The sequence below is a fragment of the Rhinatrema bivittatum genome, chromosome 6 (assembly GCF_901001135.1).
Source record: "Rhinatrema bivittatum chromosome 6, aRhiBiv1.1, whole genome shotgun sequence".
Lineage (NCBI taxonomy): Eukaryota > Metazoa > Chordata > Amphibia > Gymnophiona > Rhinatrematidae > Rhinatrema > Rhinatrema bivittatum.
This window is the reverse complement of record NC_042620.1, coordinates 18,888,678-18,914,594: the sequence shown is the minus strand read 5'-3', so window position 1 is coordinate 18,914,594 and position 25,917 is coordinate 18,888,678. Positions and strand designations below refer to the sequence as shown.

The window sequence follows — 25,917 nt, the reverse complement described above, 5'->3', positions numbered from 1 at the left end:
TTCCTTCTCAGTCATTTGGGTGGACATCAGTAGCTTCCTACATGCAACTTTTCATTTGTCCCGACGCCTTAGATGCATGGCTCCTCACTTCCTCCTGTCTTTTGCTTGTGCTGTTTATTATAAACCACTTTGAATTTATGTAGAGATCCCTTGGATCCCTACTAGGAACTGGTGTAGGAGCAAACCACTTTTGTTTTGGGAGGAAACATAACAACAGTAGTGTAGAGGTAGAGCTCCCCCATGTGAGAGAGAGTAAATGGCGTATTCCTCCGCTATATAAGCTCTGACCACCATCTTAGGGTGTGGATTTTAGTTTCTTTTTTCCCAGAGGCAATGTGTCTTGGCTGTTCTCTGCTATTTTCTGTTGTTTGACTTTTAACGTCTCCATGGAGACTTTTATTTTGGATATGGGAGTTTCTATCCACCCTCCCTATCCTCTTTTCCTGTTTTTTTTTTTCAATTAAATATTTGAGGTCTGAATACCCTTTAATTAGGGACTCCGTTTAGCTATTTTTTTGTGCTACTCCAACATAAAAGGGAAAGGTTGCTTCCCTGCAGTATCCAGAGGAGGGATGACTTACAGCCAACCAGAGGAGAGGAAGGAGAGAAGGGAGGAAGGAATTGGGATGGACCCCCTATAGGGCCCATGAATATCTACTGGAGATCTGGGGGAGTAACAAGAAGTATCATTGTAATGCTGGACGGGAGAAGAGTATACTTGGTGCCATTCAAGTACTGTGAGGAATCTGAAGAGTTCAGAGGGCAAAATTACATGGAGAGGTAGGAGATAAATGACAGCGTAAAATGGATTTCACCTTTAATACTTCACGAACATTGGGAGGGAAGCAGTCACTTGCCCTATGCTAGTGGGATGTGAGAAACATCAGATTAAAGAGTGAATCATCTTAGATTTAAGCAAGACTGTGAGAAGTCACAGATTTATTTAAAACACTTGTAACATTATTGAACCAAACTGTGGTGAAAAACATTTTCATCATAAGAACATAAGAACATGTCATGCTGGGTCAAACCAAGGATCCATCAAGCCCAGCATCCTGTTTACAACAGTGGCCAATCTAAGTCACAAGTACCTGGCAAGTACCCAAACACTAAATAGATCCCAAGCTACTATACCTTATTGATTAATAGCAGTTTAGGAACTTCTCTAGGAACTTATCCAAACCTTTTTTAAACCCAGTTATACTAACTGCCATAACCACATCCTCTGACAATGAATTCCAGAGCTTAATTATGCACTGAGAGAGAATTTTCTCTGATTTGCTTTAAATGAGCTACATGCTAACTTCATGATGTGCCTCCTAGTCCTAGTCCTTCAATAACCGATTTACATTAACCTGTTGAAGTCCTTTCAAGATTTTGTATACCTCTATTATATCTCAGTCATCTCTTCTCCAAGCTGAACAGCCCTAACCTCTTTAGCCTTTTGTCATAGAAGAGCCATTCCATGCCCCTTTATCGTTTTGGTTGCCCTTCTCTACATTTTCCCCAATGCAACTATATCTTTTTTGAGAAGTGGCAACCAGAATTGTACACAGTATTCAAGGTGCGGTCTCACCATGGAGCGATACAGAGGCATTATGACATTTTCCTTTTTATTCACCATTTCCTTCCTAATAATTCCTAACATTCTGTTTGCTTTTTTGACTGCTGCAGCACACTGAGCCAACAATTTCAAAGTATTATCCACTATGACGACTAGATCCCTTTCCTAACTCATAACTCCTAAGATAGAAACTAACATTGTGTAATTATAGCATGGGTTATTTTTCCCTATATGCATCACTTTGCACTTATCCACATTAAATTTTATCTGCCATTTGGAAGGCCAGTGTTCCAGTCTGAAAGGTCCTCCTGCAATTTATCACAATCCGCTTGAGATTTAACTACTCTGAATAATTTTGTATCATCCGCAAATTTGATCACCTCACTCTTTGTACCCCTTTCCAGATCATTTATAAATATATTAAAAAGCATTGGTCCAAGTACAGATCCCTGAGGCACTCCACTGTTTACCCTTTTCCACTGAGAAAATTGACCATTTAATCCTACTCTCTGTTTCCTGTCTTTTAACCAGTTTGTAATCCATGAAAGGACATTGCCTCCTATCCCATGACTTTTTCATTTTCTTAGAAGCCTCTCATGAGGGACTTTGTCGAACGCCTTCTGAAAATCCAAATACACGACATCTACCGGTTCATCTTTATCCACATGTTTATTAACCCCTTCAAAAAAAAAAAAGTAGGAGATTTGTGAGACAAGACCCTTGGGTAAATCCATGCTGGCTAAGTCTCATTAAACCATGTCTATCTAAATATTTTGTGATTTTATTCTTTATAACAGTTTCTACACTATTTGTCCCGGCACTGAAGTCAGGCTCACTGGCCTATAGTTTCCCGGATCACCCCTGGAGCCCTCTTTAAATATCGGGGTTACATTGGCCACCTTCCAGTCTTCAGGTACAATGGATGATTTTAATGATAAGTTACAAATTTTTACTAATAGGTCTGAAATTTCATTTTTTAGTTCCTTCAGAACCCTGGGGTGTATACCACTCTTTATCAGTAAAAGTATTGTTGGAAACGAAAGTCAGCTTCTAAAGTGCTTTGTACTGCAAAGTGACTTGAGCCCTCATCTGTGCTGTATACAAGAACTGTGAACTGTGAATTAAGAATTGCAATGTGTGAAGGGCCTTGAAAGCTATCTTTTCCCCTGCTCATAGAGCCCTCCAGTATGAGATATTTTAACATTATAAGAAGTTTACCACCTGAAACTGTGATTGGAAATATGATCTCTGGTACCACTATCCGGGTATGTCCAGCCCAAGGATTATATTTACAATGGAATTAAAATCCAAAATAAAATTTTATAAAGTAAATGGCCTCCTCCTTGCGCTACTTTCCTCCTCTCTATCTTCCCCCTCGGTCCAGAATCAGTATCCCTCCCTGCCTCTATTCTTTCTCTTCCCTTTGCCCCATCAAGCATTTACAGAATAAAAGAATGAGATTTTCTCTCACCTATCCCTGGATCGCACATCACCAGCAGAACTGAGTCAAAAAAATCTCCAACACAAACTTAGAACTTTTCCTAAATAACCAAGAAGCAGAGCACACTCCTACACTATGCGTACCTTGGCCTGACATTAGCTATATCTGGCAACTTGGCTATAAGATATTACAAGAAAAATTCCTAAGGGCTCTCTGTGCAATAAAGAAAGCCCTGGCTAGTATTAGTCACCCAGCAAAGCTTCCTTTAAAATCATTCAACAGCATTGCATCAACAGTTTTAAAAAATGGATACGGGATCTTGCTCAGATGATATTTAACACCTCAGAGATTAAACAAAATGTACCCACAGGTGTCGGTTAACTGGTGGAGACAAATACAGCATAAAGAGACCATTAAGTATTAATAGAAACATGCAGACATGAACGGAACTGGAAATGACAACAAGCCAAACTCTGTATGCAATGCAAAATTACAACTCTTTACAAAACAAACAATAAAATCAAGAAATTTAAAACATCATCATTCACAAAGTAAAACAATGCTAATAAAAATATATTTTTCTAAACAGCTGATAAATAGAACATCCAGTAATTAAAAAGTCGTTAAAAAATTATTAAAATTTCCCAAAACACCAATAAAATATTTCAAAACAGCAGATACATCAAATAACTCCCAATAATTAAAACTAATAAGGATTAAAACATCTCTCGTGCTCCATGCCTGGGATCTTAAGATTTCCAGTGACCTGAGATTGTGATGCATTGAGGAGGGGGGTGCACAACTATATCCCCCCTCTCTCTCTCTCACACACACACATTCATTCTCACACACATATGCACAAACACACACATATGCTCTCTCACACACCCATTCATAAAGCTCTGTCTCTCTCTCTCTCACACACACACACACACAGATTTTCAAACATACACTCTTTCTCACACATATGCACACAGGCTCCCACCACAGGCTCTCTCTCTCGTACACAGAAACATGCATACAGGCTTTCAAACACACCCTCTCTCTCACTCACACACACACACACAGATGCACACAGGCTCTCACACACACCATCTTGCTCTCTCACAGTTGCACACATGCACAGAAGCTTTCACACATACCCTCTCACTCTCTCTCACATGTACATATGCATACAGATTCACACACACATTCATACAGGGTCTCTCACACAGCCTCTCACATCTCACATGCATATACAGGCTTCCACTCCTACTAGCTCTCTCTTACACTTTCACTCACTCAGGCCATGATGCTTTCTTTCATACACACACTCTCCTCCCCCCACCTCCCCCTTTTTTTGGACCTTTTTTTGAACACCAATCAACCTCTTCTTGGCCACTGTGAGATGGGATTCGCGACAGAATGCCGGTCCTGTTCTTTGGCCACGCCAAGTTTGGGATCTGCAGTGGCTCCACCAGACCTCGTCTTTGGCTGCTGCATGATGGAAACTGCAGGTGCCCTGCCAGGCCTTGTTTCAGCTACCAAAAAAGCAAAAATGTACTGCACAGGCCCATGTGCGCATAGGCAACAAGGCCCCTACTTCCCAAACTCTGGCTGTGTACCCTGAAACAACAAGGCCCATGCACTTCAAACAGCCAACCTCCCCACCCAGAGGCTGGCTGAGCTGATGTGACATTGCAGGCGGGCAGACTCGGTTTAAAGCAAGAGGAAACCAGAGCTGAGCGCTGGGTTCAGAAGGTTAAAATCCAGACTATTTCCAGACATTTTAACCTTCCTTCAGACATGCGGACATTAACTCTAATATCAGTTCAGTCTGGAAAAAAAATCCTGACAGTTTGCTACTATAGGCCGATTCAGAAAAGCGCGCGGGAGAGCTGACGAACGCCCGCTCTCCCGGCGCGCGCGCACAGGCCACTCTCCTGGGCGCGCAATTCAGGAGGGTGGCCTATGCAAATGAGGGCCCGCAGTAAAAAGAGGCGCTAGGGACACTAGCGCGTCCCTAGCACTTCTTTTTTGACGGAAGTGGCAGCTGTTAGCGAGTTTGACAGCCGACACTCAATTTTGCCGGTGTCGGAGGGTGCACAGAAAAGCACCGGCAAAAATTAACCTTTGGGCAGGTGCTAATTTATGAAAGTAAAATGTGAGGATTGGCTGCACATTTTACTTTCTGTATCACGCGGGAATACCTAATAGGGCCATCAACATGCATTTGCATATTGCGGGCGCTATTAGTTTCGGGGGGGGGGGGGGGGGGTTGGGACGCGTGTTTTCGACGCGCTATTGCCCCTTACTGAATAAGGGGTAGAACTAGCGCGTCGAAAACGCGTGTGCTAACTCGGGGTAACAGTGCTCTCCGCCGGAGCGCACTGTACTGTATCGGCCCGCTAATTAGCTAGACTAAGTAGAACAAATTAAAACAGCCTAGCTGCACCTGATAAGCCTGATAGTGAGAAAGCAAGCAGATGTAGGTCTCTTCCGCCTACCAGATATTCCCCCATCTCACCCCCCGGTCTGACCTCTCTTTGACTTAAGTAAACAGCTTCCTGATCAACAGTCAATGGGACTGAGCTGATCCTGAGTATCGGAGATCTAGCTGCCATGGACAAATGCACGCTCAATTCTTTCATGGAGATAAAAAAAAGAACAAATCACAAGAAGCCCGGCCATAATCTCCAACTAGCTGCAAGCCACCGTACAAACGTTTGCATTTACTTTATATAAGTAGCAGCACAGAGAGACAATGAGCAAGGCTCCGACTGTTGCGATCCCCCCTGCTGCTGCGCTACAGGAGGTCTCTTACCTTCCTCCAGAGGCCGCTCTGAAGCCAGGGCCTCGCCTACGTTCCATCCGGGACTTGCTCCAGGGCCTGAGAGGCCTAGCTGTGCCTGTGGCTTGCTTGCCTCTGCGTTTGGACTTCCTGGTTTCCAGCCACGCCCGTTTCCCTAGGGGCTGGCCCGCAGCTCTCTACCCCAGTTATAGGACCAGCGGTGGGCGGTCCTGGCAAGCTCCTCCCAGGGAGTTGCCTTCTACCTCCAGTATTTAAGGACTTTCTGTTCACTTGCAAAGGGCCTTGGATCTGAGCATTACAGTCACCTGTAACCTAGCTGATCCAGGTCCTCCATGTCTTGATGGCGCCTTGTCCTGTCTCTGCCTGATGTTCCTGATGTCTTCGTGTCTCTGCCTTGACCTTCGTCCTCGTCTGGTTCCTGAGCCTTCTGTCCTGTTGGGCCCTGGAGTGGCCAACAGGAGGGATTCGTCCCACGGGCTCTTGAGCTTCTGCCAGCCGAAGGGGCTTCGGATGTGAGTATCCCAGCATCGGAGTTCCTGCTCGCCTGGACCTTTCCTTCTTGCTTCAGCCCTTGCCCTGATGTCTTCAGTGTCTTGCTTCAGCCTGTCTTGGATGTCTGCTTCAGCCCCCGTCTGATGTCTTCTGTATAAGGACTCTGTCTGCCCTCGCCTCTGTCCGGCCTGCTGCCCATTGCCGTTCTCTGCGGCGGGTCCGAAAGGGCCGGGAACAGTCGGAGGACCGTTCATTAGTCAACTTCCTCGTGTTGGCTACCATGGGCATGCAGGTCCGGCTGAGGGTCGGACTCCCTGCTTCTGTTCCTGCCTGCCTGGCTCACCATGCCTGCTCAGCTCACCTCCCACGGTGTGGCTTGGGGCTCCTCCTTGAGTCCTGCCGTGGCCCAAGGGCTCACCACCCGCCCGAGACGACCGCGCCCGCGCGCGCTCGTAACACCGACAAAAGAAGAGCGAAGCAAAGGAAGAAGGAATCCTGTCGCTCGGATTACGGCCACCCAAAGCACGGCCAGAAAGCGCAGCCTCCGCTGATCGGCTGACAGGATTCCTTAGCTCTGGGAATCCTAGGTGTTTGCAAAGTGTGTCAGCAAAGAAATCGGATCGTGCTGTTAACAAACCGCGGCAGGAGAAGCAACTGCAGGTCCACACTGCAACAGGTGAATTTTCAAAGGAGTTAGGCGTGTAAATGTAACCTGCCATCATAACAATTTTCAAAAACAATTTATGTATGTAAAGTGTGCCTCCACGTGAATATCCTATGGACAGTCCAATGGCATATATTCCAGCAATTTTCAAAAGCCCATTTTCGTGGGTAAAGTGCATTTACATATGTAAATGCTTTTGAAAATCAGGCCCTAATTTTATATATATATATATATAATAAAATGTAGCATCTAAACAAACATCTTGGGCTCTGAAAATTACTGGAAAAATCCAGGATTCCTGGCTACAGATGGTTACCTTTACTAACGCAGAACTTGTGCCATACAGTATGTCCCAGAGGCTGTGAGCCCTGTGTTTTTGAGCCCACTGTGTGGGAGTGCCCACAGAGATCCGAGCGTGATGTAGATGATGTGCGTGCCATTAAGCGTGTATTAAGTGAGGCTGAAGCTGCAGTTTGGTGCGTGAAGCCATGTGAGAGCACAGCAGCCCGCACAGAGCTGAGACGTAAGGAATCCAGGTCTCCTAGTGAAGCTCCAAGCTCCTGGGAGGATTATGCAGTCCTACCTGTAAGAGTCTCTGATCAGTAAGGACCTGGAATAATAAATAAATGGGAACCCTTCCTACATATTCTAAGGAGTAGTTAGATTCTGTCTTATGGTAACCCCTGTACAAGGTAGTACTCACTTAAAAATGGAGGGGGAGACCAAGATGGCCGCCCTATGAGAAGCATAGCAAGAGCTTTCTCCTTCCGAATCCTTTTTCCTGGATTTAGTTTGCTTCAGAAAATGCTGCACACCAAACGGAAAGCTAAGCTAAGGGAGAACGATAATAGTTCCCCTTCACTGGATTTACATCAGCCTTGGATCGAGGGCTTTTTTGCAACAACACTGGCATCTAGTCTGGGAGCGATGGCCACTACGGGGTTCGACGTAGAGCGAACGCCAGCCCCGCTGGCCAAGGAGATCTGGCTAAGTCCCAGAGCGCTGATTACGCCGTCTTCCCCTCACCCATCTGCTATTGGTGTGTTCAGAAGTCTTACCGGTTTCCCCTGAGGTAGATCGGGGAACGCCGGTTTTAGAAGGAGCAGCTGCGGAGGAAGCCGGGGGCCCAGTCTTACTTGTCGTGTCAGGAGACTCGATTCCTGCTGGAGAGGAGTGGGCATTTGGAGTGGTGGGCTTCCTGGCTCGGACCTCGACACCGGCTCCATTTGGGAACTGGAGCAGTGACACTGCACTAAGTGAAGGCGGCGTGGAGCAGAGCTGCTCGGTATTGAAATCAGGGTTAGTTAAACCCGCTGTGATTGAACTGGATGCTGTATGGAATTCATTGGTATCTCTTGAAACCTCTATTTCTTCTTTAACTAAGGTAACTTTGGATTCTAACCATCGTGTATTGGCAACTGAAAAATTGGTTTCTTCTCATGAAGCCAAAATGGAAGCTATGGATTCACGGGTTGCTGCAGTTAAACATGGCCTGGTCCAATCTGAATTGGTCCATTCTAAGAAGCTCGAGAACATTGAGAACTCTCTGAGAAGCCTTAATCTCAGGGTTCTAAATTTTCCTTATACAAAATCAATTTCTCCTCTAGATCTCTTTAAGAATTATATTTTTCATGTTCTCAAGATTCCAGCGGCCGCGATGCCTGTTATCACTAAGGCATATTATTTACCACAAAATGAAGAAGGAGCCAGTGGAAATCAACTTCAAGAACTACCTCATGATTTGACAGATATACTTGAATCATCACAAGGAACTGAGATTTCTAAAAAAGGGACATTGTTAGTATCTTTTGCCTTTTTGAATGATAGAAACACTGTTTTTCTTTCATAACAGATCACTTATGTTCCATGGCCAGAAATTATCAATTCAGTTTTTAAAACCCGGTGATTGGAAATCTTGGAGATATGCATGTGGCCGCTCCGAGGGTGCATCGAGCGCATTTTCAGAATGGCCCGGCCATGTGCGTATCTCCCGGTACGTGTGGAAGAGCCAGGGTTTTGAAAAGGGGTGGGCCGAGACAACACCATTAGGAATGGAAAGCACCATCAGGGGCTGTCTCAGTGACGTGCGTGCCGGCAGTCAGCCGGCGTGCGGAACTTACTTCATCTCTTCAGGTGAACTACGTTCCAAAACAAAACACAAACAAAGGTTATTTAGGGTGGGTTTAGGGGTCAGGGTGGAGAGGGGAAAAGGAAGGAAGGTTAGATAGGGGGCATAGGGAACCGGGCAAAGGCCCGATCGTGTCACCGCACAGATACCCCCCATGCGTGCGCGAGTGGGCATCTGCGCGAGCATGGATTTTTTTCTATGGCTACTTTTTGGCTCTGTCGCATTTGGTTACTGTGGCTGCAGCACAGAGCTGAAGTTTGCGAATGCTGCCATCCCTAATCATGCAGTGTGATAAGAATCGTCTTCATCACATCTTTGGCACTGACCGCACGGATGTTGAAAGTCAACCAGTGTCTTCTATGCAGTCGCCTACTGAAGTCAGCAAGGTTGTTCTTCCTTCAAGAAAATACTCTACCCAACAGATTTTACTACTTCAAATGGAAGATATTTTCCATCTGGTGTTCACATTTCAGTTGAGACCCATTTAATTGTCCTGTTCTTTTTACTTCTATACCTCCTCAGCCTATCAAACTCAGACCGAAAATTAACTCTGTCAGAGTTCATCTTAGTGCTGCAGCAGAAAACCACAAAGGAAGGAGTTTCTATCTCCCATCAATCTCCATTTATGAAATTCAAGAAAAGCTTGACATCTTCCTCCTCCTTGGGCTCTCGGTGTAGTTCTGGATCAATTCATAAAAGTGTCATTTGAGGCCTTGGTGACAGCAGAACTAAAATTCCTTTCTTGGAAGTTTTTATTTTCTATAGCAGTTACTTCTGTCCAGTGAATTGCAAGCCTTAGTGTCTTACTTTCCTTATACTCACATTTTGCATAACAGAGTAGGTTTGAAAACTCATCCAAAATGTCTACCAAAGGTGGTCTCTCACTTTAATCAATCCATTGAATTGCCAACATTTTTCCAAGACCACACACCCATAGGTTTGAACTGGCTCTTCATACGCTGGACTGCGAGAAGAGCTGTTAGGATAGGACAAAGTCTTCCCAACTTTTCTTCTTCTTTCAGAAGCTGACACAGAGCTGTGAACGCTTCCTGTCTGGGTCTCTCTCCTTCGGCTTTCTTTCTCTCCTAAGTTCTCATTCCCATGCAGTTCAATAACAGATTTGAGGTGCTCCCTCTTTCTCTTGCCGGACCTACAGCTTTGGCTCTGCACCCTGGACAGCTGGCCCGCTCGCCCCGCTCTCATCACGGCCCTGACCTTTCTGCTCCCATTAAACATTGGCACCCTATTGTCTATTGAGGGAAGCTCTCGAAGGCGTCGTTCTGAGCTCCGCATTCCACTATTCTTGCAGTGTCCTGCAGAGGACTATGAAATCCATATTAAAAAATCTGCTGAGCGGGTAATTTGCCTACATAATTTCAGTGGCACTTACCCAGCTGATAAGTGCCACTGAATATATTTGGATAAAATGACTTGTCTGGATAGAGTTACCCCATGATCTTTGATTTTGAGTTTGGGGTTTGGGTTTGTTATTGGATGACTGTACTCAACCTGAGCCTCTGTCGGAGAGGCAGTTTCACATGAGGAAGAAATAAATAAAAAAAACAAACTGTAAGTTAAACGATATAGCTTATCTGGCTAGCTTACACAGGATATTCAGCAGCACGGCTATGCTGCTGGATATCCTCATCAAAATCACCCCATAGCCAGATAAGTTATATCCAGCTAGGTTAGACCTGCTCTATGGCAGGTGTAACTTATCCTGTTAACTTAACTGGATAAGTTTGAATACTGCTACCTATCCAGCTCAGTTAACTGAGCCCCAGTTTGCCCACTGGATATCTGGATATTGAGTAGATGCCACATAGCCAGATAAGTTGCTACTTATCCAACTAAGTAGTGCTGAATATCAGGCTCTTTGTGTTTTGGCCTAGGGATGTATATGAGATGTCTTCATCCCACCAAAGGGTGGTTCCTCCTGTATGTACAGACCATCCTCTAATGACATTAGGTGATTGTGGCATTAGGGAATCCTATGTGGTCTCCAGGTCCACAGTTCTTTGCTCCAACTACAGACACAGTGACCCTTAAATCTTTCACTTTCCTAAAAACGTGTGTGCAAGAGAAGCACAACTAAGACACTCCGCATTGACCTTCCACCCTTCTGCTAAGCTGAAGGAACATCTGCTCATCCTACTGCACACAAAGCAAGACACAACACAGACTGAGAACAAACAGATCTTTTAATGGCTCTATACCTTTACCTGAAGAGGATTCTTTGTGCTTATGGCAATAACATGGTATTTGTAGTAGCACAGTTCACAGCTCCAGGAACCCCTCTCGCTGATCCACTTGATCAGGCAAGGCTGGTGTGTACATCGGACCGATCCATCACATCGACATGGGCTCAGCAGCTCCCCCTGGAAGGAAAAAATGCACAGATTAGAGAGTTACAAAGCTTGATAAATCAACTAGACATGTTCCTTGTCATCCATCATGTAGCCACACTAAGATCTTTGCATAGCAATGTATAGGAGAAAAACTCAGTCTGTATTAGGGGAACTACAGGCAGATGCAGTGAACAGTCCCCTTGGGAAGGAATTTGCATGTCTCTGAGCCTGCAGAGCACACTTGTAATTTGGGATACAGCAGGGAGGCAACAGCTTAGTCAGAAGAGGCTCTGCGGGGGTTTCCCTGCAAACAGGAGCATCAACAAGGCAGACAGCTATCGAAAAGATGCTAAGTGCATAAGCTGAGGCAGAGGATAAGCCAAAAAAAAATAAAAATGCTTAAGCTGTTAAAAGATAGACTCAGCTGGGTGAAGGGTAGGTAACTGTATGCCAATACATTTAAATTATGCAGAAAAACCAAACTTATGCAAAAGAAGTTACTATAAAGTTTGCACGACATATTAAATATAAGAATATATGAACATTCTTAGAAGCATATACGGGCCCTTTAAACCATTACAACAATGCAATGATGCTTAAGTCATTCCAATGAAAAAAGAATACATCTGGGACCCAACGCCTGAGGCCCCTTACTCCCTTCCCTTCATTCTCTCATGCACACACAAAAACACAAGATATACAAACGCAATCAGCTATCACTGCAGCACAGGAATAAGCACATTTTGTATTGCAGTGAGTGAACATTATGTAGCAAACTCATTTTTTTGCGTAACCTGTCTTGTATTTTTCTTCATTTCTTTGCAGCCACCCCTTTCCGCCTCATCCTGCCGACTCTCACTGCTACTCCGTCCACCTAAGAACCTGATCTGTTGCTGCTCAGTTACTTTCCCCATGATATTAATTCGGAGGGAACACAGAAAAGCAGTTTTTACTGCTTTCTGTGCACTTTCCCGGTGCCCGAAGAAATTAGCGCCGACCTTTGGGCAGGCGCTAATTTCTGAAAGTAAAATATGCGGCTTGGCTGTTGTGGCTTGCGTGTTGCGGGCGCTATTAGGTTCGTGGGGGGGGGGGGGGGGTGGACGCACGTTTTCGGACCCTTACTGAATAAGGGGTAACGCTAGCGCGTCGAAATCGCGTGTCCAATCGAGGGTTAACAGTGCGCTCTGTCGGAGTTTGTACCTGAGGCAATGGAGGGTAAAGTGACTTGCCCAAGGTCACAAGGAGTGACAGTGGGACTGCTCTAACCACTAGGCTAGACCCAAATGTGTCTATTTTTCAGTTGTTTAATGCAATTAAAACTAATTCTCTTTCATATACTGTAATGATCACAAGTGCTCGATATGGTCGCAGGCATCTCACCCATACTGAACACTGCTTAAGCTAAGTAACCTTTCATTATGCTCAGCCCCTGAAGCACTTCTTTGCTGCTGTTGGGTGGATCTGCAGTCTTAGTGTGCGGTTTGTGATTAGAACACGAAAGAGAGTTTGATTTTTTTTTCTAATTTTTTATTTAAATTGGTAACCAGTCAAGCAATACGAAACAACACGCTGCACACATTCACAAACAAAGAAGAGGATATAAAAGATGTGATAAAACACCGCAGGGTGTTTAATTTGCATTAAAAAAAACTGAAAAATAGACATATTTGGTTGCATAATCCAGAAGACCAGTGGTGACCTTTTAAGGTCTCACATCTTTTGGCTACATCCATATTTCACATTTGTATGATCTTTCTGGTAGATTTAACAATAATAGTTCTGCAGCTCTTGGTTTAAATTTGTATTTTACATGACCTACATTAATACACTTTCTTTTGGGTTTATGTAAAGTTTTCTGGATCACCTTTTTTGTAACTGTTTATGATTGAGTCATCAGGAATCCAGGCGTGTCTGGCACTACAGTGCTGGGGGGAAGGACCACGTTCTGTGAATTTGGTAGCTTCAGCTCCCGTCAGCAGCAACGTCAGGAAAAGAGAGTTCAGGGTTTGATTCTCTGTCTGAAACAGAATAAGGGACTGCTCCTCTCTTCCATTATTACGGCCAATAACCTCAGGCGTAGAATCTTGATCCAGAGACTTACTGGGAGGGCCAGGTCTCAGCAGATTAATGTGGACTCCTTAATGAACATATTTAACTTCAATATTTCTCTTAATCTGAATAAGATATGTACAGGTGAAGCCTCTCCACAATTAAAAATGGACCTCTCCAGCTAGGCAAAAATGTGGGGTTTTTTTGCTTTATTTTTGCTAAAATTAAAGTAAAAGACTTTGGGCCTCATTTTCTAAAGTATCGCAGGCCTGCGATACTTTAGAAAATTGCGCTACTGGGGGGCGGTCCTGCGCTAGCCGGCAGCCATCGCACCGCCGCGGTGCGATCGCTGCCGGCATCGCGCCCAATAGCACCACCATAGAAGGTGTAGTTATTGGGTGCGAAATAGGCAGCAAAAAGGCCCTTACCTTTTCGCTGTGCGCGCCGTCCTCGCGGAGTCGGCCCCGGTGACGCCCCGACTCCTCCTCTTCCGGGGCCGACTCCTCCCCGATTTCAGTAGCGCAGGCCTGCGATAGCTTTGGAAAATGAGGCCCTTTGTTTCCAATTTAACTTTTTTTTTTTTTTTTTAGAGATAGTCCTTAAATCACAGTAGGCTTATCTGTTAGTGCTGTGGACCCTTGCGTCGGCTCGAGAGTTGGAGTGGCCACTGAGGGGAGGCCCTCTAGTGGTTCTCGAAGCCAGGAGGCAGTGCAGGATCAGGAGACCTGACAGGGGCTTCACCTACGCCAGCCCTCGTTCCCCTTAGGTTGAGCCCTCGGGTGCTGGGGCCGGCAGGACTTAGGTGGAGGTCTCCTGTCGGAGGGAAGTCAAGTAAGCAGTCCGGGTCAAGGCTGGCGGAAGGGCAGAAGAACGGAGCCGATCCAGGTAGCAGAGGTGCAGCACGAGAAACCAGGCCAGAACTCGGGGCAGGCAGAAGACAAGCAGGAGTCAGGGAATGCGCCAAAAGTCAGGACGGGCAGAAGACAGAAGAATCAGGGTACCAAGCCAAGGTCAGAACAGAGGAGACAAACTGAAGGCAGGAAGCAGGAAAGGGGCGGAACCGCGGGAGCAGGAAGACAGGAACTGGAACTAGCTACTCTCGAGGAGCTGACCTGTTGCCAAGGCAAGGAATGGGTGCCTGGAATGGGCTTAAATAGCCCCAGCTAATGTCTGATTTGGGGGCTGGGCCGAGGGTTCCCGTCGCGGCCCCTTTAAGAATTGGGCCTGGCCGCGTGGAGTCCATGAAGAGGTTGGCGGCGTCTCCCTCGTGGGGAGGACGCCGCAGCAAGGCCCCGAAGCAGCCTGTGTTGGAGCAGAGAGGACGGAAGCTGATGCCGGCGTGTGCCGGTAAGGGAAGGGGGGACCCAGCTGCGGCAGCCTGCGGCCGGGATTCCCAACCTTATCTACCTCTAATGCTCACTTCTACCTTCTTTTGGAGGAAAGCAAAGGTGCTCTGTAAGCATTTTCTCAAATGAGCGGTTCCACTTGTCAGATTAGCGTCATGTGCCCTGAAAAGCAGGTGCATCGGCAAAACCACTTCTCTACCTGTCGTCAAAGAGAGAACGATGTGACACGTTTCTTTCGCATGCTGCTGATGGTTCTTGTTCTATTTATTTAGGTCAAGGCCTGAGAATAATAAGATGCTAGAGTAACCAAATATCAGCATGTTGATTAGGCATAGAGCTTAGTCTACATCTAAAAGAATTAAATACGTGAGTCCTCTCTCACACTATAAATTTGCATCCCTCAACATGCGAGTATGCTGCTTTGATTGATAACTCTCTTCATCATATGCACAATGACGGTGTGGTGCTTATCACTTCTGGTTATAAATCCAATTCAAAATTTAAATTTTGATATCTCAATAGGTATCTCACTTGAAGCAGCCAACTTTGAAGTATGAGTGTCCAGGATCTTATTTGTCTATTGAAATTAAATTTAGGCTTATTCTGTCACTTCCCAAACCAAGGGTTGGTGACATTTGGTTCACTGCTAAAACGGGAGTAGGTCTACTGTTGACAGAAGGAAATCTCTTCTCAGCATCCTCTGGAGCCTTGCATTTGCTATAACTCTTCCCAGTATTCTTTATAAAAGCTCACAGCACTTGGGCATTCTTGAGGGAGTCTCAAATTCTAAGAAAAACCGCTTGCTGTCTTCCAGGTAAGGCAAACAAAGGCCTCCCTCAGAATTCTTTTCATCTCATTCAAAGCTATTTATTGCCCAGATCCCCACTGGTCAAGGTACCTCCTTCCTGAGGAGCTTGACCAATGGCTGTGAGATCTTTGCATTCTGAACTTCTGCATCTAGCAATGCTTTGAAAGTTATTAAATTCGTCAGAAGGATGTAAAATCAAATGCAGTTTGCAAAGTCGATGTTTCTTTCCGATTTGATAGGCTGTAACCAATCTCTAGGCCTCGCTCCTTTCTTTTAAGAGGGGTCTTACAGGACTATTATAGGTGTAGACTAGAGACTCCCTTGGTTCTCTACTAGTGCGGGGCTAAACCAAGTTTTGTGGGAGGAAACAGTGAGGGTGCACAGCTGCCCCCCATGTGGGAGAGAGTATTTGGTATTATAAAGCCAGACCACTCTTTTCTGGCTGTGGATTTCCTGTTGTCCTTTACAGGGGCAGCAGCTCTCAGCTGTCCCCTGAATGTTATTTATTTATATCTTTATGCCCTCATGCAGACCCTTTTATTTTGACAATGGGAGTTTCTTCCACCCTCCCTTATCCTCGGTTTGTATTTTTTATGCTACTTTCTTTAAGTCCTGAGTAAGTACCCATTAACTAGGGACTCGGCTAATTCATTTCCTTCTCTGCTCTGTCATCAATGGGCGAGGTTTCTTCACTGGAAAACGGACCTGAGCATCATCTGCATCCAGAGGAGGGGCGAACTTGTAGCCATCCGTAGGTGAAAAAGGCAAAAGGGAGGAAAAGAGGTGGGATGGACCCCTGAAGGGGGTCCATGAACCTCTGATGAAGATCTTGGGAGAAGAGGAGCGTAAACCGCATCGACCTGGTACTATAAGGAGGAAAAGGAGCTCCGGATTGAAAACGGCGGGAAGGCAGGAGATCTGAGACTTTGCAATTAGGCTCAAATATATATTGGACTAAATATTCTCTTTGCTAATCACGTGGGAGGGAAGCTAAAAAAAAAAATACTTGCCCTAAAGCATGGGAAGGGAAAAAGAGAAAGCTTAACATCTGTAAGTGAACCAAACAGATGTAAAGACTATTTTCATCTTTTCAAAGCATCTCAGTGAAAGTCATGTGGGAAACTAAAGTCAGCTTCCAGTGAGTTCTCACTGCCCCGTGACTCGTCAGTGTCGCTATCATCACTGCTGTATGCAATAACCTTGAACCGGGACTTAAACGTTTGCAATAGTAAGATCTTTGAAAGTTATCTTTCCCCCTGCTCAGGGAATCCTGGAAATGTAAGTAATTTACTAATCAAGGGAAGTGGACCACCTACAACTGTGATTTGAGATATGGCATTTGGGGCCTCCTATCTGGGACTACTAGCCCAGAGGATACATAGAAACGTAGAAACATGACGGCAGAAAAAGATTGTATGGCCCATCCAGTCTGCCCATCCATCCAATTCATTTAGCATTATAATTTTCATCACTTCCTTAGAGATCCCCTGTATTTATCCCACGCTTTCTTGTATTCAGATACTGTTTTGTCTCCACCACTTCCACTGGGAGGTTGTTCCACGCATCCACCCCCCTCTCTTTAAAGAAATATTTCCTAAGGCTTAGGGTCATCTCACTGAAGAACTCTGGCCTCTCTGGACTGTTATGTTTTGTAGGGTTCGGGTGGACCCTTGGACACTGTGGCAGCTGACCACGCTCACGGGGGGAAGTTCCGAGAGGGGCCACAGGTCAGGCTCAGCTCCAGACACACAAACGCAGATTATATCTTTTATTAGACAGTTTGTGAAGCCACCAGAGGTGGCGGTAGTGAGTAGAAGATGGAGCCCGGCTGGGCTAGTATTCCTCAGGGCTCTGGAACAGCGGCTCCTCTGGTAGCAGTGCTATGGTGAAAAGAACTGGGAGAATGAGTACACTGAGATATTCACAGAGTCCCCAGTACGGAGAAGCCCCGAGATAGGGAGAGCTGGCCCTCGAGGAGCGAGTACCAGATCCCTGGGCACAGAGACTCGTTGGCAAGTACTCACGCAGCAGTTCCCAGCAGGAGGTGACACTGGCACTGGAACAGGGGCAGGCCCTCGAGGAGCGAGTACCTGGTTCCAGGGAGACGGCTCTGAGGAGTGGATGGTAGTGGTACTCACTGATGGTGTCTGTAGCGAATTCTTCCAAGTAGAAGAGGAGATGGACACAGGCAGCGAGTCAGGGAACATGGGCCCTCGAGGAGCGAGTGCCGGTTCCTGATAGCGACCTGAAAGAAGCAGAGAGGCCCCCGAGGAGCGAGTTCCCCGTTAGCAGAAAAAGAGTCCAATAGCAGTTGCAGGCAGAGTAGCTGCAAATCCCATCCGTAGGAAACGCCTTGCTAACTCGACGGCTAGCAATAAACAACAGGCTTAAATATCCGGGCAGCGTGACGTCATCACAGGGAGACGCCCCTGAGGAACACACCAATGAGGAAATAAGAATGAGGGCCGTGCGGCGCGCGCGCGCCCAAAGGTACCTGAGGAGCATGGCGGGAGGCAGACGCCGTGGCAGCCAGACATCCACAGGGAGCAGGAGGAGTCGCAGAAAAAGAAAGGTAGGCGGAGTGAAGCCGTCGGGCAGCGACGGTCGCAACAAGGACAGGAGGCAGCTTTGGGCTGCACAATAGATACAGAGGCCCTATTGTCTGCGATGGAGCCTTTCTTCTGGAGCTAAGCGGTAGCAGTCAAACAGCATTGGTTCTTCAAAAGGAGGAGGAGAGAAGAAGGGTGTGGCAGCCACGTGCGAGAGGGGACGTTGGAAGCAGGGAGCCAGAAGACACGTGGGACGGGTCTCTCAAGCCAACTGCTGCAAACGTCAATCAGTCTTACCAGTTAGGACAGATTACTGTATATCTGAAAGACTGATAATCGACGCTTAGAGCCGGCCCGACAGGGAATCCTGGATACTTGTGGGCTTATGGAAGGTACAGTAAGTTTGGACATCGTCAGCACTGCCCTTGGACTCCTCGGCAAGGACTTCAGCCCACGATTACACATACAGGACATCAATACAATACAGGGACAGGATTCAAAATGGTGTCTGTAAACTTGTACTCTCGCCTTGCAGTCACAGGCAAGCACAAGAACATGACCGTCAGTGAATATGGGGGGGGGGGGGGGGGCTAGAAAATGTTATCAGCATTATGCAAGCTAGAACAGCAAAATTACAGCCAAGTCAATCCAAACTTAAACTATCTGCTGGCACAATCATCACACCACTAGGACAGTGATTGCTAGAAGCAGAACATCAAGGGAGAATATAGGAGCTGGAGCTTCAGAAACCACCTCTGTCAGCCAGCACTAAGGAATGCATGAATCTTGTAAAACTAAATCTTGTGCCAGAAATTCAAACAATAAACTCACACCCAGGTGTTATCACAAAGGGGACCATCCGTGACACAAATTCTAGCTGAATACTAGGATGCTTCTGAAGGCCCAGGGAAGTGAGCCAGGCATATTTTACTTCCAAGGAGATCTAGTCAGCCTGTGCAACATCTGCCATGCTGGGTCCAGAGCACTGCAAGAGGAAATACCGAATGGAAAAGGATGGCGTCCTCACCAAGGTGACAGAGCCCACAGAATGGATCGGCAGCATGGCACTCGTAGCGAAGCCATCCGCATAGATCCAAGCAATTTAAATAAAGCCCTGCTCGTGGCTCCTTACCAGACGCCCACAAAAGAAGAAATTCTAACAGACTGGGGCCAATGCAAAAGTGTTTCCAGTTGTGGATGGCTAAAGATGGACCCTGGCAAAGTCGGTTAGACGACGAAAGTCGCGTTTTGGATGCCAGCAGTTTTAAAGATGTCCGAGAATGCTGTTTATAATTAAATCTGCCGCAAAGGAATACCGGTGTCACCCGGAAGATGTATGATAGGCCTCAAAGGAAGAACAGCCGTAGCAGATGACATTCTAGTGTATGGACATGGGGATATCATAGGAGAAGCATCAGCTGATAATGACAAGTCGCCGCAAAAGATATTAAGATTAGTTAACTACCTAGCAGATGCATGCAGACCTCTCAGACACTTGCTGGGTGATGGTTATAATGTGCCCCCCCAACACGACATGGCTCTCGGCCTCATCATGCAAGTGGTAACCTAACATCCCATGCTGAAATACCGTGATGACCCACGATGAAGTCACCATACAATGAGATGCCAGCCCCACTGGACGTGAAGCAGGCCCTCCCACAGGCCTGCAGATTTTGCATCCAGATCATTCTCGCCAGCTGAGTGCAGATGTGCGCAGATCGAAAAAAAGAGAGTCTAGCAGTGGTATCTGCTTCTGGAAAATGTGACCTGTACGTCCGAGGACAAAAGATGCATCAGAACTTGCCACAAACCCTAGAGGCCTTTTTTTTTTGTTTGTTTGTTTTAAAGCACTGCTGTCAGCTCCAAAAGAACCGCAACATAGGCTGCCGCGGCTATAGCGCTATGCTCTAGAGGTTGCCTACAGAAAGGTACAGAAATGCACGTTGCAGATTTCTCATCCAGAGCAGCACTGGCGCAGCAACCTAAAGGAGATGGACCAGAATATGAAATCCTCAATTTGCTGGAAGAAAAATAAAACACAAAACGACACTCAGAGCGTCAATTAAGCCGATACAATCTTTCCGTCTCACAGCAAGGACTGGAGTCCGAGGATGTGTGATATTGGAAAGAGCTACAGACCTTGGCATCCATGATTTTACAAGGATGGCCGGACATCCGTGAAAAGGCTCCTGGGGCTCGCACAGCAATACTGGCACCACTGTGCAAGATGACATTATATTCAAAGGTAACCGAGCCATCGAACCTGAAGCCGTGAGGAGAGAGAGCCCTTATCTATCCCAGCTTACGAAAAGCACGGGGTGTTACATACTGACTGAATAATAATAACGATATTAAAGACCTCGTCGGGAACTGTGAGCCATGCTCAGCGGCTCAAACATGGCAGCAGAAGTAAACTTCGAAGATGCACAGTACACCTGACAAGACCTTGGAGCTATTTGTCATAAATAAAAATTAACTACTTTATCACAGGAGCTTATTACTCAAACTTTTAGGAGATTAACAAATATCAGACCCTCATGCAGTCACGGTAATTGAGAAAGCAATGAAGCAGATAATGGACCGCAGCCCACAAGCAAATAATTTGCAAGTGTGCCAAAGAATGGGAGATTTGCTATAGCCCAGCGTCTCCATTTAACGGCCAATCCAATGGCTGAATCAGCTGTCAAAACTGCAAAAACTCTCTTACGGAAAGTTGCCAAGAACAAAGAGAGCATGTGGCAAGCCATCCTGGAATGGAGAAATATTCCTGCCGAGGGCATGGCATGTGTGTATAAGCAAGCAAGAGTATCTGTGTGCATGAGCATGGGTGGAGAGTGAGAACCTGTGTTTGTGTGAGAGCATCTGTGTACGTGAGTGTGAATAAACGTGTGTGTGTGAGAGAGAAAGAGAGGAGAAGAGAGTTTCCCCTTCCTGCCACTGCATCCTTCTCTCCCATTAATCCATGGAAATCCCAGGATGACTAGAAATCAAAAGTTCCCAGGTATGGATTTTTTTAATTCTTACTAGGTTTAATTATTGGGTACTATTTCATGTGTCTGCTATTTGGAAATGTTTTATTAATGGTTAGGAAAAATTGTATAATTTTTATATGAGATTTTAATTATTGGTTGTTACACTATTCATCAGCGGTTTTGAAATATTTTTTCTTTTTATTAGTATGGTTTTACTATTATGATTCTTTCATATTTCTTGATTTTATTGTTTTGAGGAATGGCATTTCTGTTTTTCCATTGTTGCACTGCATACAGTGTGGCTTGTTGCAGTTTCCAGTTCAGTTTCTATCTATACATTTCTATTTATACTTTATGGTCTCTTTATTCTATATTGTGGTCTGCATGTGTAACTGAGGTGAAGTATCTTGCTAATGTGAAGTTTCTGTATTAGGATCTATAGCAGGCTGGCTTTTTCCATTTTCCTATTAGGAGATGTATTGGTTTTTAGGGCCTGGTATAATATCTGCAGTGTTGCCTTTTCATAGTTAAGGTTTTTTACTGTTTCAGTGATGTCAGTTGTGTTCTTTCTTAGTATGGGAGGAAGACTATTGTAATTGTAATTCAGTTTATTACTTATGGCTTTCTGGAGGCACCAGAGTACTACATGTAAAAATAATATGCACATTGTTGTGATATCTTTATCTCAGAAAACCTTATCTTCAGTGTCTTTTCATATAAAATTGGTTATTATAAATGCAAACTTATTTATTGTGTGTGGTGAGGGCTGGGAAGGAGGGGGGGGCGCAAGGCTGTAAGGTTCACCTGGAGCACCCGATACCCTTGCACCAGGCCACACACAGACCCCATCATTCACCCATCCCCCACTTCTCCAGGGGCAAATGCCGGGGAAACCTGAGAGACAGGTGGTGGGGTGGGGTTCCTGGAAGTGTGACCGGGTCACCAGCTTATCACAGACGCGCTGCTCCTCCCCTGGGACCTCTGGCCCCTGCTTTCCTCCTTCCGCAGCATTTCAAATCCCGAAAGGACCAGGCTATAAACAGACCCTCCCCCCCCCCTTGATGATTTGACCTGTACTATGCACCATCTCATCCCTCGCCTCAGACAGCAGATTCCCTTCAGCCGCCCCTGCCACTCAGCCATTAAAATCAAAAGCCGTGGAGTCACAGACCAGCACAGAAGCTTAAGAAAACTAAAACGTACAAACGTCAGGCAAGGCAGGAACCTTCTGGATTTGCGACCCGGGGATCCTATGTGAGTCCAACTTTTCCCTCAAACGAGGCCCATCCTCTGGAAACGGGCAACATGCGTACAAGAGGTTATTCCTCGGTCGCATAATGTGACAGCTGATGGACAAATGTCCCGCCAAAATCGCAGATTCATCCTCCCAATGCCGCTCTCTGCAAAGGCGAACGAAAGACGTCAACCCCAAAGCACAGGCCAAGGACAGATGTAATGAAATCCAGAAAGCAAAGCACGCAGCTCTCCCAGGGGTAGATACCAGGAAAGATGCAAATATGAAAAACCAAAACACAACAAGTGCCCCATCTGCCCCACCGGCAACGCGCACGTGCAGCGACATTAAACCAACCACACGTGAGGTTCAAAGACTGCACTGAGCTAATGAGAGAGCAGTCGCCCCTCACTTGGACGGTTTCCCCCCAAAGTCACAGTTCTTGTTACAATCTGTTTTCCCCTTTCTTCTATATGGTGGTGTAGGTTTGCAGGGTAAGGATACAGTCCCAGACAAACAGGAGAAAGAAAGGATATTACAATATAGACCGCTTCTCTCCACTAGGCAGATGTGCAGCAAAGACCCGCAGAGAGCTGGACAATGTGACCTCCTCTCTTCCAGGCCTCCAGCAGCCCAGCACTCGCTCCTGGCAGCAGCAGCCACAGTCGCGGGCCTGCAAACACTCTCTGTCTTTCTGAATAACAGCGAAGTCGTTATAAAGAGCCAGCAGGCGCCCTGGTGCATGCATGCACACCCCCCCCCCCCCCCCCAACCAGGACATCGCTGCAATGACCGGATTAAACAGAAGTTGGGAGGGGATAGAAAATAGTTGGAAAAAAAACATTCCCTGGATACTTGCGAACGAGCTGGAATGGGGAGGAAAGCTGCCAAGTAAAAAAAAAATGCAAGAAATTTTTGCTCCTGAGAACGGCACCCGCACGAAAAGCCGGTGCAAATGTTCACAGGGGGGGGACTTTGCGCCCGCGACGACTTTCCAAGCGAAAGTCCTGTGTGCGTTTTCTCTTAGAAAACCGCTGCCGAACCTGCAGGCAGAAAGCAACTCGCGGCCCAATACGGACACTTTCAGGTCTATCCTGTAAAGTGCGTCCACGGTTTCCCCGTCCCTAACCGGCTCTCTACTCACTTTCCGGCCGCGTTAGCCCTTCCTGCGATCCCGAATCCCCTTTAACCTATTCCTACCGCGTCCTAAATTCCCCGGGCAACCCCTTCCGCACGTGGCATGCATATTGCATGCAAACGAGCGAATTAGCTATTCCCTAGCATCCCGTAACCCGCGCCCCGACTATCGCTAGTTTTCCCTGCCGTTTGTCGCGCGTTTAACCTGCAAACTTACCGCCTACCCTGACCCCTGCGGTAGAGGCAGGGGTAAGGGTAGGTGGCAAGCTTTCCCCCAGCCCCCGCTCACCTGCCCCGGCCGCGATCATGGGTGCCGGTCTCCGGGGCAGCCCCAGTCCTCTCCCCTCCTCCCGAAGCGCAAAAAAAAAAAAAAAAAGCGAAAAAAACTTAAAAGCAAAAAGTAAGTCGCTTCGCCGCTTCACTCTTCCCTCCTCCCGGAGCAGGGCGCGAAAAGCAGCCTGCTCCGGGAGGAGAGATGACAGCAGCGAAGCAACTTACTTTTGCATCCGATCGGACCCGACAGCGGCGAAGCCAAAAAAAAAGCGAAAAAACCAAAAGGTGACCCGACCCGACTTACTTTTGCAGCCGTCTGGCCATCTGTAGAAGATATCGTTGCTCCCCTACCTCCCCGGGAAGATGGCTGCCAGCACGGGGGAAAGCGCATTCAATTGGCTGCTCAAGACGTGACGTCAAACGTCGTGACATCACGTCTTGAGCAGCCAATTGAATGCACAGGGGCCGCTTTCCCCCGTGCTGGCAGCCATCTTCCCGGGGAGGTAGGGGAGCAACGATATCTTCTACAGATGGCCGGACGGCTGCAAAAGTAAGTCGGGTCGGGTCCGGGTCCGGGTCCGGGTCGGGTCAGGTCAGGTCAAGGTTACCTTTTGTTTTTTTCGTTTTTTCGCTTTTTTTTGGCTTCGCCGCTGTCGGGTCTGATCGGATGCAAAAGTAAGTTGCTTCGCCGCTGTCATCTCTCTCCCCTCCTCCCGGAGCAAGGCTGCTTTTCGCGCCCTGCTTCGGGAGGAGGGGAGAGAGATGACAGCGGCGAAGCGACTTACTTTTGCATCCGACTTCCTGGTATCTGTCATTTCAAATGACATTTGAAATGACAGATACCAGCGTGGCGTGAAGCCTTAGGCCCGCGCACCCAGGATACTGTATAGGCGCTCTATCCAGTAAAATGGGTTGCGTGGGCCTAAGGCGGTTTACATTTAAATAAAATTAGTGTTCAGGATCGAGCGGTAGGTGAGCTGCACTGTGCGTGCGGCAACCGTGGGTGCCGCAGGCACTAACGCAGCTCTTCCTACCGCTCGGTACTGGATAGACCTGTTTGAAAACAAAAGTGTATCAGGCGATCCCGCCTCACTGGACTGACTTAACGCGCTTTCTGACCAGCTTGGGGGGGGGGGGCGGCTTTACATTCCCTTCGTCAGGTCACAACCGAATGAGCAGATCAAAGCAAAAGCTGGCAGTGCCTTTTGGGGAGCTTGCTCGTTCGTTTCTTTCATACAGGAGGCACGAGGTCTGGTCACTCCACTTCCTTTCACCCGAGGAAAAAAAAATGTACTACATTAGGCCAAAAAGGTGTCACGTGATAGGGGCATTGGCTAATAAGCGGCCAGCAGGCGCCATTCCTTATTCAGACGTCTCAGGGCCTGGAGTGCTCTGTGTCCGCCTACCAGGGATTGCAAGGTATGAGCCGGGGGTGTGCTAGGGTAAGGAGGTGGTCCTGAGGCCTGGTTCGGAGGGTGGGGCATCAATTTTTTACAAAGGGGGGGCGAGGGGACCTTCCCTAGGAGGTTGAACTTTTTAAAATATTTTTATTGCGTTGGGGCTGCCTTTGGAGGTTGGATGTGAGAAGGTAGGGGGGGTTGATTGCAGAAGACCCTGTTTTATGTTTTTATTCTCTTTGGGATGGGGGCTTCGGACTGTTCAGGCTCTTTAAGACGCTGCCCAGGAGCCTCGAGTGTTAAGAATCCCAATGCTCCTGGGGAAAACTAATTACAGTTCCTGAGCTGTGGCTAACTTTCATGAACATAACACAGCTTGCGATTTTTCATGCAAATTGCATTATTGTATTACCTTTAATGCCTAGTAATGAGCTGCTTTATATGGATTTGCATGCAAAAGCAGTTCGTTACCATTTTGGCTTTACTGTAAAATAACCTGGGCTATCTTATTTACATCACCATGCGGTAAATGCAAATATACCCCCATGCATGCAATGGGGCACTAGCAGGACTGGGTTAGCCTCTATGGATTGAGTTGGGTGAGGTGGGAACTCTACCACTGTCAAGACACGACAGTGTGATGGTGATTTATATCAGTGCCTGCTGTGCAGGGTGAAAAAAACACGGGCTGTGCATTCAGAGAGGTTATGTGATAAAAGCTGCA

General features: G+C 46.7%; 1 protein-coding gene across 1 annotated transcript in view; it reads right to left on the bottom strand.

The window, feature by feature from the left end:
- MARCH4 (membrane associated ring-CH-type finger 4) overlaps positions 1-25,917 on the bottom strand; it is a 238,934-nt gene that overhangs the window by 36,022 nt on the left and 176,995 nt on the right. The window contains exon 5 of the mRNA XM_029605145.1: positions 11,297-11,458. Coding sequence (XP_029461005.1) covers positions 11,297-11,458 — 162 coding nt within the window. The remainder of the gene's footprint in view (positions 1-11,296; positions 11,459-25,917) is intronic.